We start from the raw sequence: 17,422 nt of genomic DNA, 5'->3' as shown, positions 1-17,422 counted from the left end.
CATCTCTCTTATTTTCCAGATTTTTCTCTGCTGCAAAATCCTTGCGTTTCCTGAGCGGTAATTCATCCTGGTCTGTAGACTTGAGTTCTATTTAAACAAAAATTAGAGCAGTGGTTCTCAACATTGGCCGAGGAGGTTTGAAAGCTATTGATGGCTGGGTCTCACCCCTGTTGTGGGTGTGGCCTGGAAGTTCCTTGGGTGACCCCAAAGTGCAGTTGAGCTGAGAAACCCTAGTTAAGTGATCCTATGCCTGCATTTTTGCTATGCTGGGCAGCAATTCATTCATTTTACTGCTCCCTCCCTAATGCAGAGGCCAGTCTCTTTGAAGGAGATTGGATTGTGTTAGCAGAGTCTCAGCCTTACCTTAATCGTTTGCTAACATTGCCGCATCTCCTCCCAGCAGCATATTTCCCTCTGCACACTCTCCTGGCTCAAAATACAACTTTAAGGAAAGTTGGTTGTCTTGAGCACATTTCTTAAGTATCACCTCATTTAAGCCTTGGCCTCCTTGGCACATTTTTCACAGGATCATTTGACTCTTTGGAATATACCTTTGGATTTGTGCTTCTCTTTCCATATTTTGTACATGTTTTTGTGAAATCTGAGTTCTGCTCACTGCTGGGGCTACATAGGTATAGGAGACAGAGTCCCTCCCCAGTAGAGCTCATAGTGAAGTATGTGAAGTGGTCAGAACACCCCCCCCCAACATGAGGTGGTGCATATTTTAATGAAGTCATGTGAAGAGGAGACTTGGTGAGAAGGGGGGAAACCTGGCAATTTTTCCAGGAGGAGGTAATATTTGATCTGAGAGTGCAAGGTGTTGTCTGGGCAAAAAGTATGAAAAATGGTGGCAAAGACCTTCCGGACAGATGGGACAGCAGGAACCAAAGCATAGGGGTATAATGGGCTACCACAAAAAGTGGTGGACAGAGTTGGGGGCTGAGGCTGGGAAGGAGCCTATATGTATATGTGACTATGACAAATGCCATGAAAACAAGATGGTTTTCATTAACTAGTTGAAAAAATTCCTTCCTTTTCAAAATTAAGTTCTCTATCTTCTCGGAGATGACATGATCAGCCAAGTGAAGGATAATGTATCACGTGCTCTGTTATTAGCTAAATGAAGGAGCCTTCCAGCAGACCCCTGGCTCATCACAGATTCCCATCCCTGCTCTATCTAACCTCTGGAGAGTTCTGAGATGTGCTTTGGGAAAACATCATCTACATACCAGCTAACCAGGAACTATAACGAGAAAACATCAAGATGTACCATAGGTCAGAAGTTTTCATTCTCTCCAAGAGGATAGGATAGACATAGGTGTTAAAAAAATATATATCCTCTGTTCAGTCCAAAAAGCTTTTTCAAATGTCATCCTATATCATCATAACTTGGGACATGCCTATATTTTCTTCATAACTTCCCAGGGGTTCATTCAATAAATAGGTGGGCATCAGTTCTTGTGCTAGCTCTTGTATGAGGGGAGAGAGAAGGTTGGCCCTTCTACATATAACCCAAATTGCAGGCAATGGGAGCCCATCTTTAACGAGACACCATGGCTAACCTTGCTTGCAACCCTTGGAGCCAGACTCTCTGGATGTGACTTCTGAATCCATCATGTTTATAAGTTATTCAGACCCTCTGTGTCTTAGTTTCCTCATGTATAAAATGGGGATAATGATAAAACCTACTTCATAGGATTGTTATGAGGACTAAGCCAAGTTAATACATGTAATACGAGTTAACTTAGTACCTGGCAGATAGTAAGGACTCAAGCAGTGCTAGTTATTCCTATTATTTGGTGTGTGTCATACTTCATTTCAAGATTAACAATCCGGGCTGCCTGGGTGGCTCAGTACGTAGAGCACACGAACCTTGATCTGGGGGTTGTGAGCTTGAGCCCCACATTGGGTGTAGAGCCTACTAAAAAAAAATTAATAATCATACTCCTGGCTGGTAAAAAGATGCCAATGCCATGCAAAATATTTCGTGATATATTGTATTGAGTTTAAAAGCAAGTTATACTGTCTCCTCTTTCTCTCTCTCAGAGGATAAAGGTGTATGCAGATGGCAAAGATTATTCCTGAGTGGTTTTTATTTTCTCCTTTATGTTTATTTTTTTAAAAGATTTTATTTATTCATGAGAGACAGAGAGAGAAAGAGGCAGAGACATAGGCAGAGGGAGAAGCAGGCTCCATGTGGGGAGCTGATATGGGACCGATCCGGGACTCCAGGATCATGCCCTGAGCCAAAGGCAGATGCTCAACCTCTGAGCCACCCAGGCATCCCTCTCCTTTATGTTTAAATTTATTTTACAAACTTTTTTTTTTAAAGATTTTATTTATTTATTCATGAAAGACACACAGAGAGAGAGGCAGAGACACAGGCAGAGGGAGAAGCAGGCTCTGTGCAGGGAACCCAACATGGGACTCGATCCCAGGTCTCCAGGATCAGGCCCTGGGCTGCAGGCGGCGCCAAACTGCTGCGCCACCGGGGCTGCCCATATTTTACAAACTTTTAACATGGGTACATAAGGAATAAAAATTTTTAATAAATCTTTTTAAAATTAACTAATTCATCTTAGAGATTTTTTAAAAAAGATTTTGAGAGAGAGACTAAGCGTGCACCAGCAGGGGGCAGGGAGCAGAGGGAGAGAGAGAAGCAGACTCCCACCTGAGCGGGAAGCCCAATACAAGGCTTGATCCTGGGACTTGGAGGTAATGACCTAAGCAGACGCTCAACTGACTGAACCAACCAGGCACCCCAGCAATAAAAAAGTTCTTTAAAAATATTAACAGCATTAATGAAAAAGACTTCAAGGATCCTATTTATCAGTCTTTTCTAGGCTAGAATCTAAGCTTCGTGATGGGAGAGACAGTGGCATCTCAGAGCCCATCTCTGTTTTCAGGCTGGCCCAAAGCCAAAGAAAGAACTGAGTCAAGCTCAATTTCCATCTCAAGCCCTTCTCTTCTTTCAATTCCTCCTGCTTCCCTTTTCAGACACCCCTCTAGGGGGCTGATTCTTTTTTTTTTTTTTTAAGATTTTTATTTATCTATTTGAGAGAGAGAGAGAGTGGATGAAAGAGAGAGAGATAACGAGCAGGAGTGAGGGGCAGAAGGAGAAGCAGACCCTTGACTGGTCAGGGAGCCCGACACGGGGTTTGATCCCCGGACTCCAGGATCATGACCTGAGCCAAAGGCAGACACCTCACCGACTGAGCCACCCAGGCTCTCCTAGGGGGCTGATTCCTTCCTTCATTCCACTAACATGTCGAGAAGCCACAGGGGCCCAGCACTGTACAAGGTGCTAAAGATAAAGAAGACTGCCTCAGTGGCCTGTGACCTCATCCTGCCCTCGCTGACCAGCAGTTGTGATGGCTTGTAGCCCCAAAGACAGCCCTCCCTGCAATCTTAGCTCTTGCCTACTGCTGGGACCCACTCCGGGGACCCACGTCTGTCAAGCTCCTGCCTCTGCTCCCCTTTGCTGCAGATAATTGATAGAATCCTTATGCATCAGCCCTGATGTTTGTGCATCAGGTGAGTCCCGGCGAAAACAGCATTGCACTCAAAAGGGCTTAACCAATAATTGAATAAAGGGACCACTCACAGAGCTGTGGGCAAGGTTCAAGGCACCAACCAAGCATGCCAATGTCCTTGAGGACAAGCAACAGCAGGAAGCTATGGCTACCCACAGTCCTGGAGAGCACATGGTATTATTGGAGCTTATTGAAGATACTGTGATTATCTGTGATCACAGAGCAACACAGACATTACTAGTCCCTGGCACTGAGGCAGGAAGAGAATGAGGAATAAATGCCCTGCTCTGTTATATCCTGCCAGTGCCCATTTGGCTGAAACCACACGCCAGGGGGCAAGGATGCCCAAGTGATACAGTCCACCTGGCAAAGTGTTACTCTCTGTAGTAACAGTTTTATGGTAGGTTCAAGTTAAGGATGGTGTCAATCTCAGGTCGGGGTAAACTACTGGGGCAGATATTTTAAGTCAGACCTCCTCAGACTAGTCTTTCCGAATAATTCATTCTCCAAATCCTTGCTCCTGTGGGTACTGGGAAAATGCTCATCAAAAGGCTAAATTAATGCATTGATGCTTCATAGTTATTTTTTTCTTTCACATTTTATTCTGGAATATTCTAATATTCTATTGGAAGTAGATCTAAAGGATGAGGAGTGCTTTGTTGATTTGAGACCTGTCTCTAGCACACCTTTGTTTTTAATTCTCATCATAGAGACAACGACCAAAAGTACACAAAGATGCCAACAAGTAAGACAGGCATGGCCATAAATGCATGCACACCATTCTAAAGATGTCTCTTCCCCACACCTCAACTGTGGTGATTTTCAGCAACAACCCCCTCTGTTGGCCATAGAGCAGAAGGCAGAAAGTGGGGGACCAGAGGATGGGAGAACTGGAAGGGAAAAGATGGTGGGCGCCCAGCTCCAGCTGGGTGAGAGAGGATGAGGGAAGTGATGGGGTCCAGTTTTCCTCCTCTCCAAGTCCCCAGCTTCTTCCTCTCTTACATTCATAAGCAGTGTAGGCTGGTTCTGTTTCACTAGTTTAAATTCTTTACCTGGACTGCTTCCCTTGCTAACGAGGACAGTAATTTCCTTACTTGGGATGGAAACTTCCTTGTCAGCTCAGTAATAACAGTGGCTCTTTCCATTTGTGTACCCTTTAGAGTCTGAAGAGTACTTCCACACGTTATCTCATCTACTCTTTGCACCCCTTGTCAGGTCACAGGGCTTTACCTTTTATTGGTTGAGGAAATCTCAGGAAACAAATTGCCTAAAGGCACAGAGCAGTCAGCATCAGACATTTTTGTCTCTCAGCCACATTTCCTTCCAAAATGATGGAAGGTTTCTTCAAGAGAGAAGATGGCAAAGAACTTAAAGGTGGAGTAAGGTTGTTATAAAGGAGGCAAGTGTGTATATGGAGGATAAAATGAACCAGGGCGGTGGCTCTCAAGGCGCTGTCTCCACACCGGTGGCATCAGTGGCATCTGGGAACTTCTTAGAGATGCAAATTCTTGAGCCTCAGCCCAGACCTACTGAATCAGAAACATCAGAGGAAAGGGGAAGCTCAGGAACCTAGGTTTGAATAAGCCCTCTAGGACATACTGATGCATGCCAAAGTATGGGAACCACTGAATCCAGGGGAAAGGAGGTGTGTGTGGTGGGACCATAAGGAGAATACATGCCTGGAGTTAGCATAAGAAGGAGTGGGGCGGCGGGGGGGGGGCACTTGGGTGGCTCAGTGGTTGAGCATCTGCCTTTGGCTCAGGTCATGATCCTGGGGTCCTAGGATTGAGTCCTGCATCAGGCTCTCCATGGGGAGCCTACTTCTCCCTCTGCTTCTCCCTCTATGTCTTTACCTCTCTCTGTGGGTCTCTCATGAATAAATAAATAAATAAATAAATAAATAAATAAATAAATAAAATCTTTAGAAAAAAAAAGAAGGAGCTGGGAAGGGAGTCAATTATTTCCGTGGATTCTAAAGATGGTGCTGATGGGTGAATGAAGACCATTCAAGGCCACTGCAGCATTGTTTGTAATAGCAGAAGACTAGAAAAAAACCCAGCTGTCCACCAATAGAAGATGGTTACACAAATTGTGGTGCATCCATGTACTGGAACACTACGCAGCGTAAAGCAGAATAAGAGACTTGGGATATTTAGATATGGAAAAAAATAATCCAAAGTATATTTAAATAAAAAAAGAAAAAGTAGGAGAGTTTATATAATATGTTAACTTTGGGCTTTAAAAAGGGGAGAACTAAAAAAAATAAAATAAAAATAAAAAGGGGAGAACTAAGAACATATACTTGAACTTACTTGTACCTACAAGAAACTCTGGGCAGAAACAAGAAATCATTCAGAGAGGTACCTGTGGATGGGGGAATAGGGTAGATGGAAGCAGAGATAGGATGTCAACTGTTCACTGCATTTCCCTTCCTAAAATTGTCCAACTCTGTAAATATATTATCTGTTTAGAAAAATTAAAAATAAATAAAAAGAGCAGTGGGTGCAATTCAGCAGCTGAAGAACAAGAAGCTGCCTCCTGTGGAACAAGGATGGTGGGTATTTCCAAGGAAAAGTGTATCCTCTTTCTACAGAATGAGCCAACAGAGGTCAAGGGTACCAAGCTCTGTCCACACCCACTGTCTCCTCCCTCCAGCTCAAACCCTTCCAGAATGGGCGAAGTGCTTTGGGGGGAGTTTAGACTCTTTCTTTTTTTTATTAACTTTTTTTAATATATTTTTTTAATTTTTATTTATTTATGATAGTCACAGAGAGAGAGAGAGAGAGAGAGAGAGGCAGAGACATAGGCAGAGGGAGAAGCAGGCTCCATGCACCGGGAGCCCGACGTGGGATTCGATCCTGGGTCTCCAGGATCGTGCCCTGGGCCAAAGGCAGGTGCTAAACCGCTGCGCCACCCAGGGATCCCGGAGTTTAGACTCTTAATAAGATTTTAAAAATACCAGTTGCCAGGCCCCATTCCCAGAGCACCCAAATCCAAATCTCTGAGGTGGGGCCTGGGCATTTGTTTTGTTTGTGTTTGTTTGAGAGAGGAGAGAGAGAGAGAGAGAGAGAGAGCGAACCAGCAAGGATAGGAGGGGCAGAAGGAGAGGGAGAGAGAATCTCAAGCAAGCTCTGCACTGAACTCAGAGTCTGTCTCTGGGCTCAATTTCACAACCCTGAGATCATGACCTGAGCTGAAATCAAGAGTCGGATGTATAACTGACTGAGCTACCAAGGGAGCCCTAGGCACTGGTATTTTAAAGCTCCTCAATTATGATTCTGAACCACTGTCTTGGACCTTCTGGGTCAAGTCATTTATCCAGAAAGCTGGAGAGAGAGGAAGAGAAGATATCCAGTAGCTAAAAAGAAGAAATAAGGGCAGCCTGGGTGGTTTAGCAGTTTAAGCGCCTGCCTTCTGCCCAGGGTGTGATCCTGGAGTCGTAGGATTGAGTCCCACATCAGGCTCCCTGCATGGAGCCTGCTCCTCCCTCTGCCTGTGTCTCTGCCTCTCTCTCTCTGTGTCTATCATGAATAAATAAATAAAATCATTAAAAAATAAAAAAAGAAAGAAACATGTAGGGTCCAATTAACCGTGGATTCTTAAAATAAATAAATAAATAAATAAATAAATAAATAAATAAATAAATAAATAAAATAAAAGAAGAAATAACACATCTTTTGAACCTGTCAAGATCAAATCTGAATGCAATTTTTTAAAAAATCTGTCTTGATGGGAATATGTGATGAACCTGTTTCTCCCCCCTTGGCAGCCCAATACTGAAGCGAAGCCCTGATATCACCAAATCGCCATTGACCAAGTCAGAGCAGCTTCTGAGGATAGACGACCATGATTTCAGCATGAGGCCCGGCTTTGGAGGTATGAGACATGCCCTTGTGGTGGCCTTCTTCTGTCTTCAGGTCTGTCCACTTGTCCATGGATAGAAATCAAACCAAGGGGCCAACTCACTTTGCTCTCCCCCAATGAAGGTCTGGCTTGGGGATCAAGACGGAGCCCACAGCATCGCCCCTGCTCAGCCCCGCCAAGGGCTCTGCTGAGCATATTCCCAGGTTAGGCTGGGCTAACTGAGCTGTCCTCAGGCCACTGCTCCTGACAAGGAAGGCTGGGGCTCAGTGAGGCCAGCAGGTGGCTGTGGGAAGGGCCAGGGGAAGACCGGGTGGCTGCAGCCCAAAGCTGCCTCCTGCAAATGCTCTGAAATAACAACCTTGGACTAAATTCATGCTCATCTGGGAGCTGGCAGACGGAACTGTGGGTGTGTATCCGAGGGCAGAGTGTAGTCTGCTGGGTTTAATTAAATGAAAATAGCTTGAGAAAAAAATGATGTAGTGCAGAGGGCTGTCACAGCCTCTGAGGCTTAGCTGTAGCTGGCGGATTTCAGCCGTCTCAGTGTCAAATAGGGTTTCCATCCATACAGGTTTCTTCCTGGAAGAAAATGTTTATTTTAGAAATAGTTCTCATGTTTTTATTTCTGTCGGCCACCTTCACCCAAAGAATAAACAGATTCTAGAAGGGAGTCTCTATTCCATCCATAACCTGCTGCTCTTGGTCCAAATCTACCTCAATCCATGATAATCCAAGTGTGTTCCATGGCTGCCCCACATGCCTGGAGGCAGGGAGGGAAAGGAGCAGTAATCTACTCCCTTTATAATATTTTCCTTCTCTTGATGAATATTAAGTTTTCATTGCCTAGAAATGCAAAAAAAAAAAAAAATTCTAACGTTTCAAGGCCACCCTGGATGCATCCCTTGGAAGCTATTCCATCATGTGGCAAAGATGCAGATCTGTGGGTTTGGTCGATGACCTGAATGTGACTTTGGTTCTGGGTGTCTATTTACCAAGCAGTGCCTTTCTCATAGCCAGACAGAGACAATGGCTTCCATGACAAAATCAGGAGACGAATATAAAAAATAAAGTGGGGGACTTCGTGCTAGGGAGTAACTCCTTAGATAAGGCCCAGCTTTGAGCTAGGTCTTCATTGTACCTTTAGATGAGCATGTGTAACCAAAGAAGAAAGCTTTATTGGAATCTCATCATTTCAGAATCACCTGAATGATTCAGGTGAAAACAAAACACTTCTTTTTTTTAAACTTTTGTTGGAGTATTCCAGGGAGCCACCCATGATTCAACCCTTTGATTCCTGGTTTCATTTCAGCTTGACATGTGGGGACACCAAACCTTCAAATCTGGCAGGAAGCTGAGGAACGGGTTCCAGGGGGAATGCTCCTCATGCCTGTCTTTTCCACAGTAAAAATTCAAGTAAAAAGAATCCATATTATTTCTATGTCCTGTTTGCAGGTCCGGCCATTCCTGTTGGTGTGGATGTGCAGGTGGAGAGCTTGGACAGCATCTCGGAGGTCGACATGGTAAGTGTTTCCATTTCGGGGACTGTGGACAGGTGGATTCACACACACGGGGGCCTCCGCTTGGCTGGGAAGTGCACACACCCGAACTCGCTGGGTCTCACAACTCCCTGGGCAATGGGAATGCCCACAATCATGTAGGTGGCTCCGGAAGGTTAAGACACTTGCCCGAAGCCACCCAATTGGTGTGAGGCAGAGCCAATAACAAAGTTGATCTCCCTCCACACTAAACTCTTGCTACTGGGATGTGTTCTCTGGGCAAAGGCTCTCAAACATGAACAGTGGGGTCCAAGGAGGCAGCTGTCAAATAGCCAGATGTTCTTCAGCTGTAGATCCTATATTTGGCTGTGGAAATGCAGAAAAACTGCTGAAAAGTGTCCCTTTTCCCCCTTTTCAGTGGGTTTAGATGTGAAAATAGAATGTTCTACAACTCCTTGACTTACAGGACTTTTTAAGCCTTATGTTAGCTTGGGTTCTCCAAAAAGCAGACTTGAGAGAAGCATTCTAGCACAAGTGGTTTATTTGGGAGGTGATTCCCTGTGACTCAGCAAGACAGCGGGGGTGGGGGACAGGGATAGGGGAAACAGGGATAGGGAGGAAGCAAAACAGCCTGTGCCCTCAAACCAGTTACTACTGTGAATCTCAGTCCCACTGGGGGAACTCTGAGAGTCAACAAAGAATACACCTCAGGGTTATCCCAGCTGAGGGGCCAAGGAGCTGGGGTGTTTATCGAGCCCTTCCACCCCCTCCACTCCCCAAACATGGTGAGGGTCACCAGTGCTGGCAGTACCACCTTGTCAGTGTGGAGGCAGATGCCAGGGCATGGGGTGGGGTTCTGCTGGAGGCCTCTGGCTGAGTCCCTCCCCTGAAGCCCTCCAACTGCTGTTGCCAACCCCAGGGACTAGACGCAGGCCCTCGACTCTGCTGTTTCATTCCCAGCCAGGTGATGGCTCCATGGGGTGCACAACATCCCCTGACACCCAGTAGGTTCAGTGTGTGGGGTTCCCCTCTCTGCCCCTGCCCCCAGGACTTCACGATGACCCTCTACCTGAGGCACTACTGGAAGGACGAGAGGCTGTCCTTCCCAAGCACCAACAACCTCAGCATGACCTTTGACGGCCGGCTGGTCAAGAAGATCTGGGTCCCTGACATGTTTTTCGTGCACTCCAAGCGCTCCTTCATCCACGACACCACCACAGACAACGTCATGCTGCGGGTGCAGCCCGACGGCAAAGTGCTCTACAGCCTCCGGTAAGGCCTGGCAGCCCGTGACCTTTTGGCTTTCCAATGGTCAGCTTCTAACTTCTCAGGAGATGCCACCCTTTCAACTGTCAAGGGACACCAATTTTACACATGAGAAAAAAATTGTAAGGAAGTTTTAGTCTCAGAAACACATTGGCGGAAATTTCTCAAGCTGATACTTATGATTTATGCCTTATCCTGCATGTTATATTTTCATTTAAAAAACTTTAATGAGGGGCAGCCCGGGTGGCTCAGCAGTTTAGTGCCGCCTTCAGCCCAGGGCCTGATCCTGGAGACCCAGGATCGAGTCCCATGTTGGGCCCCCTGCATGGAGCCTGCTTCTCCCTCTGCCTGTCTCTCTCTCTGTCTCTCATGAATAAATAAATAAAATCTTAAAAAAAAACTTTAATTAAAGTTTTATTGGTTTAGACTCTAGTGGGAATCAATGAGATAGAGTTGACGAAATTTTTCTGAAGGACTTGCCTCCTTAGATGTCTCAATTCCTGTTTTTTTTTTTTTTTTCAGGTATAGTTTAGAACTTGGGCTAAAAGGAATTCTTTTACTTTACCTGATCAACCAGGCGTGTTTGCTATCCTTTCTCACCATGGTATCCTACTTGAGAAACTATGGAAATCCCGGGTCACTTTATGACTTTTTTATTTTTATTTTTAAGATTTTATTTATTTATGAGAGATAGAGAGAGAGAGAGAGGCAGAGGGAGAAGCAGGCTCCATGCAGGGAGCCCGACGTGGGACTCGATCCCAGGACTCTAGGATCACACCCTGGGCTGAAGGCAGGCGCTAAACCACTGAGCCACCCAGGGATCCCATGCTTTATGACTTTTAAATAGCATTCTGAGCATCACTTTTAAAATATAAGGAATATAATCTTTTTTTCTTCTGTGCTCAGATGCCTTTGAAATGTTCAGGTGCTCATTAATCACTGACCTGGAGGAGCTTTCCTTAAACACAGGAGCCACAGCAGGGCTTTCCCTGCTTGACCAGCTTTAGAAACTCAAGGTGGGGCAGCCAGGTGGCTCAGCGGTTTAGCGCCGCCTTCGGCCCAGGGCCTGACCCTGGAGACCTGGAATCAAGTCCCATGTGAGGCTTCCTGCTTGAAGCCTACTTCTCTCTCTCTCTCTCTCTCTCTCTCTCTCTCTCTCTCTCTCTCTCTCTTTCTCTCTCCATCTCTCTCTCCCCGTGTGTCTCTCATGAATAAATAAACAAAACCTTGAAAGAAAGAAAGAAAGAAAGAAAGAAAGAAAGAAAAAAGAAAGAAAGAAAGAAAGAAAGAAAGAAAGAAAGAAAGAAAGAAAGAAACTCAAGGTGGCCAAAGCTCTACCATGAAGGATGTGTGGAGTTGAGCTGCAGGCCTTCCCAGAGAAGGGGCTGTGCCTGCTGTGATTTACTCCTCCTGTGCCACACTGAAGGTGCATTTCAGTTTTACAGACTTTGTTTTGGTAAAGACAAATCCCTACCCCAGTGTTTAAGGAAGGGGATGCCTAGATGGTGGCACAGTGTATCTTTTGAGTCAAAGATGGCAATGTTGGGACGCCTGGGTGGCTCAGCGGTTGAGCATCTGCCTTCGGCTCAGGGCGTGGTCCTGGATTCCCAGGATTGAGTCCCACATCAGGCTTCCTGCATGGAGCCTGCTTCTCCCTCTGCCTATGTCTCTGCCTCTCTCTCTCTTTCTCTGTATCTCTCATGAATAAATAAATAAATCTAAAAAAAAAAAAACAGATGGCAATGTTGAAGCTGAATTTTTTGCCCCTACCCTCCAAGGTATTTATGATGAATCCTCATTAGTCATCTTGGCTTGGGACCTAAGCAATTAGTTACTAGACTCAGAGTGGAGTTATGGGGTTTTCCTCTCCATAAATTGAAATGCCTCCCCCCATGGAAGTACTCAGGAGGGTCAAGGATGTGCAATCCCTCCCCCCAACCATGTTGGATTTGTTCTCCCTGGAGTCCTCACATCCGAGGCAGCTGACAAGTCATCCTTAAGCTCAAAAACCATCAACAAAACAACACAATCCGATGGTACCACCAGGGACACAAAAGACTAGACCGTAATGCATGTGAACACTAGTGTGCTGGTAAATGTTTAACAACTGGTTGCCTGGGGTTAATGTATACACATATGTATGTGGACGTAAGTTTCTTATAAACGTGACTGATAAAAAGAATGTACATGATTTATAAGTGAAACAATATATATAATACTTTCTGTTATAAATCCCATACACTTATAACTTCAGTACTTATAACTTCAGTATAATTTCCCATTTCTTATAAAATTCCATTATTATTTTTTCTGGTTTTATTGAGATATAATTGACCTATAACCTACTATTATTTTTTATGATTCTATTGCCAACAATAATCCAAATAAATCAGGCTATGAATAAATGTTTGTAAGCATTTTTGTGATTATGTGACTTACAAATGAGTGTAGATCTGATCAATGATTGTTGATATTTTTTGTTTCTTATATATTTTTTAAGTAATCTTTACACTCAACATGGAGTTCTTTTTTTTTTTTATTTTTATTTATGATAGTCACAGAGAGAGAGAGAGAAGCAGAGACACAGGCAGAGGGAGAAGCAGGCTCCATGCACCGGGAACCCAATGTGGGATTCGATTCTGGGTCTTCAGGATCGTGCCCTGGGCCAAAGGCAGGCGCCAAACTGCTGCGCCACCCAGGGATCCCCTCAACATGGAGTTCTAACTCACAGCCCCGAGATCAAGAGTCTCATGCTCTACCAACTGAACCAGCCAGACACCCCTATTTTTATTTTCTTTAATAAGACAAAAATGAAACAACCAAGAACTATGCAGGAACTTCATTCATTCATCAAAGACATAGCAACTTCCTTGCTGAATTGGATAATAGCTTTTAAATATTGGAAGACTATATCCTTAATTTTTTGTACTATTTATGTATAATGGCAAAAGATAAAGCACACTTTTAGGTTTTTTACAAAATATTTTATCTATTTATTCATGAGAGACACAGAGAGAGAAGCAGAGACATAGGCAGAGGAAGAAGTAGGCTCCTCGCAGGGAGTCCGATGTGGGACTTGATCCTGAGACTTTGGGATCACGCCCTGAGCCAAAGGCAGACACTCAACTGCTGAGCCACCCAGACATACCATGCTTTTAAGTTTAATCTGCTATCTTAATTCAAGACAATCTACAAAACAATAAATCAAGCCCTGATTTGGAGCATTTGCTGATTTCTGTAGTGTAAATATTCCTATCACAGCTGGCTTCAAACTACCAACCTGATGTCACTCAGTGCAGAGTTGGGAAGAAATGCATAGTAGCACAGTGATAGGTAGTGTTTTCCACCAAGTAAACATTAGAGATGTAACTTCAGGAGTATAGATACTAGTAAAATAATTAAGAAGTGTTGAGTTTTTAATATTTATTCGTTTGTTTCAAATATAAGTTACTTAAGTTTATACAGTCTGATTTTTAATAATGGCCATGTTTAGGGGCTCCATCAATAACACATGTGACTCTTGATCTCAGGATTGTGGGTTCGAGTTCCACATTGGGTATAGAGATTGCTTAAAAATAAAATCTTAAAAAAAAAATAATGGCTCTGTTTAACAACCAGCCTACAACTTCCTGAAAGTCTAGCAATCGGCTATCCTGAGCCAAATGAAGTCTAATCAAGCACACCACTGGATGTGATCAGAGGCACTACATAAAAAATAAGAAAATGGAAAATCCTCCCGTGTGTTCAGAATCAGAGTCCTCAGTGAGCCTCCTTGTGGCTAAAAACAGATGCTTTGATTTTTCATTGCAAATAAAATCATAGGTTTGTTTGATTTAGGTGGGGGGAAAAAAACCAAGAGGCATAAATTAACTGCCATTTTGTTGTTGTTTTTTTAAAGATTTTATTTATTTATTCATGAAAGACACACACAGAGAGAGAGAGAGGCAGAGACACAGGCAGAGGGAGAAGCAGGCTCCATGCCAGGAGCCTGATGTGGGACTCGATCCCGGGTCTCCAGGATCATGCCCTGGGCCAAAGGCAGGCGTGAAACTGCTGAGCCACCCAGGGATCCCCTTAACTGCCACTTTGAGCTTTACTTTGGGGCAAACATGGAGTAGCTGCCCATCAACTGTGCCAGTAACAGGTTAACTCGTAGAACACAACCAATATACCATCCTTCCACCTCATCTAGTCATTGATTCATTTGACAGATTTTTATTAAGAAGTTTCTGGGTGCCAGGGTGGCCCCTAGAAGGGTGTGTGCAAATAAAAGCCTGTGAGGGCCTATCTCCACTTCTGGGGATGTAGAGAAGAATAGTATCAGTGTGATTACTGCCTAGTGAAAGAGACAGACATGGAACCAGATGATGAGAATGTAGACAGAGGCATGTGTGCTGTGCAGGGTGCGAGGGGGGGAGGAGCAGGGAGTGAGTGGCAGGTAACAGGACAGTGAGGTTGAAATCTCCTGGGCCCTAGGATAAAAGAAAAAGTGAAATCCACAGATGAGATGCTCTGTCATACTAGGTAGATTTTATTAAGCAAATGTTAAAAAACTCATTCCATGGTTCTTGAATTCCCAGTCAACTTCAAAATATGAAAGAGTCAATGATTTTGGGCAGAGGAAAAGATATATGAGATTATTTTTGGAAGAGAGTTAGGGTATGTACAAGCCTTCCCAGGAATTTCCTCAAGAGCCTTGTAATCAAGTGCCATACCAGTGGGGTGACACTATGCAGTCAGAGGCAAGAGAAGAGCCATCTAAACAACCCTCGGGCCTTGGTAGGGTCAGTCACTGTGAGCTGAGTCTGGGGATGGGGATTTGGCTGCTGGATAAGGGAGCTCTGAAGCTGGAAGTGTCCACAATGTTGAATGAAGAACCCAACAAGTTATACATCATCTAACCATGTAGAATCATGTTGCCAGTGAGCCTTCAACCAGAGAGCATGAAGTCACCTACCAAAGAACTGTCCATCTCCCACCTCCCTCCTCCCTGTCTCTGATCCACCTGTACAGTGACTGATCAGAGGTGGGCAGGAACTGATCACGCAAAGCCAATTTCATACCTTATCTTGGGAGGAGGAACAGAAGTCCTTAATGAGAATGAATTTGAATGTTATTAATATCTGGTCAATCTTCTAACTTTTGAATTTAAATTTGCTTTGTTACTTACAATAACTGTCTGGATTATTACATAGAATGTAAGCAAAAAAAAAAACAAATTCACGGGAACGAAATTCCATCCAAGACAAGGGAAGAGCTAACCAAAAACTCCAATTTTATTAAAAAAATTTTTTAGAGAGAGTGCATGTGTTTGAGCAGGGAGTGTGTTTGGGGATCAGAGGGAGGAATTTCTGGGGCAAGAGGATGAGGAAGTAGAATCATTAAGCAGGCTTCCCTGCCCATTGCAGAGGCCAACTAGGACTTGATCTCACACCCCTGAGATCAAGACCCAAACACAAAAACAAAGTCCGGGCCTTAACTGACTGAGCCACCCATGTGCTCCCCATGAATCAGTTTAGAAACATAGAGTCTGGGGATCCCTGGAGCGCAGCGTTTGGCGCCTGCCTTTGCCCGGCGCGATCCTTGAAGACCCGGATCAAATCCCACGCGGGCTCCTGGTGCATGAGCCTGCTTCCCCCTCTGGCCTGTGTCTCTGCCTCTCTCTTCTCTATCTTTGTGACTGACCAATAAATAAAAAACAAAAGAAACATAGAGTCTGTATTAAAACACAAAAAACCCCGTGCGTGTTCAATAGTTGATGTGTGAGTTTCCAAGGGGAAAAAACATCAAGTCGGGGTTCAAAGTACCAGTCTATGTCTGTGAATTCTAAAATATCTGTTCCTGATAACATAAAAGAAAAGATATTCAATCCTTTTGTTGATAGCGAAAACTTCCTGCATTTGACATTTCATTAGCTCTAAGTCTCCAAACATAGCTTCTAGTTTCTTTCTTGCTGGGGATGCCATTAGGTATTGTTAATGCGGGTTCGCCCGGATAGAAAAGAAGCGGGTGTCCAACTCAACGCCATCACCGACTCCTCCCTCACTCAATACACCCTGTTTTATCAGATTTCCACGAAAGACAAAAGGCTACTCAGCTTGCCAGCAATAGGAAATTCCTTTTCAGGATGGCATGAGTGTTCAGTCAGCTTCAGCTTAGGTCATGATCCCAGGGTCCCCTGGAATGGAGTCCCACATCAGGTTCCTTGCTCAGTCAGAGAGTTCTCTCATCCTCTATCCCTCTCCCCTGCTTATTATCATTCTCTCTCTATCTCAAATAAATAAAACCTTAAAAAAAAGAAAGAAAGAAAAGAAAAGAAAAGAAAGAAAGAAGAAAGAAAAAAAAAAAAACTCTTTCAGAATACAATTCCATACTCACATGGAAGGGGGAAAATAAGCCAGTATTTGTATAATTCAGTTCAAGAGGGCTCCTTCCTTAGAAATTTCCATTTAAATTAAAATGTATTTATGTCTTTTGCTATGAATTATTCAGATAACTCTACAACATATATATATGTATATATATATAGCAAAGATTTGGTCAAAGAAAAAATAGTTTGTTCAGTATCAGCCAATAACTGTTAATCATGTCCTGCCAAGAGATTCCCCACAGGATGGGAGATTTTCATGTACAACTAATGATCTGTGTTGTGTTTGTTTACTCTTTGATGCAGAAGCCCATTTTCCTGTGTAAACTCTGAAACAAAACCATCAGATGCCAGCAAGTGCTTGCATGTTGGTACAAAAGAATCTTTCAGTGTTTTTTCATTACTATGATCTCCATGGAATTATCCACTAAAAATACCTATGCCCACTGGGAGCTATTGTTATCGATATAAAAATAATAACATTATTTTAAAAAGTGCCAAATTCGACCACTGGCATAAGTGTTTCATTAATATTATTTCTGATATGTTGTATTCAAATATTGAATATCAATAAAATCAATAAAAGAACAGAAAAATTGAATTTATATAAAACCAGAGAACAATATATACTCCTATGGTTTCTTTTAACAACATCATATGAGTTTTTACTTCACATTTTTATATAGGTTGAGACCATTGCTTCAATAATATGCTTGAACGTGATAGAAGTTGGTAGAGATCCTCCGCCTCACACAGCCTCTAGAATAAAACATAAAACCCAGAGCACTCAGATGACTTTATCATACATAAAGCTACTTGTCTAAATCTTGACACCTTGCTTATTATGAATTATAAGGAGGCAGTTATATTGGAAGGAAACAGAGCCCTTTTCTGTTTAC

At 43.6% G+C, this 17,422-nt stretch overlaps 1 protein-coding gene across 1 annotated transcript in view; it reads left to right on the top strand.

Annotated features, from left to right (window-relative positions):
• The window catches only part of GABRR1 (gamma-aminobutyric acid type A receptor subunit rho1), a 37,740-nt gene that overhangs the window by 9,566 nt on the left and 10,752 nt on the right, over positions 1-17,422 (top strand). The window contains exons 2-4 of the mRNA XM_055329584.1: positions 7,303-7,409; positions 8,847-8,914; positions 9,939-10,162. Of these exons, the coding sequence (XP_055185559.1) occupies positions 7,303-7,409; positions 8,847-8,914; positions 9,939-10,162 (399 nt within the window). The remainder of the gene's footprint in view (positions 1-7,302; positions 7,410-8,846; positions 8,915-9,938; positions 10,163-17,422) is intronic.

This window comes from Nyctereutes procyonoides, unplaced genomic scaffold (assembly GCF_905146905.1).
Source record: "Nyctereutes procyonoides isolate TBG_1078 unplaced genomic scaffold, NYPRO_anot_genome, whole genome shotgun sequence".
Lineage (NCBI taxonomy): Eukaryota > Metazoa > Chordata > Mammalia > Carnivora > Canidae > Nyctereutes > Nyctereutes procyonoides.
Note: the sequence above shows the minus strand (reverse complement) of the source record. Positions and strands in the feature narration are given on the sequence as shown.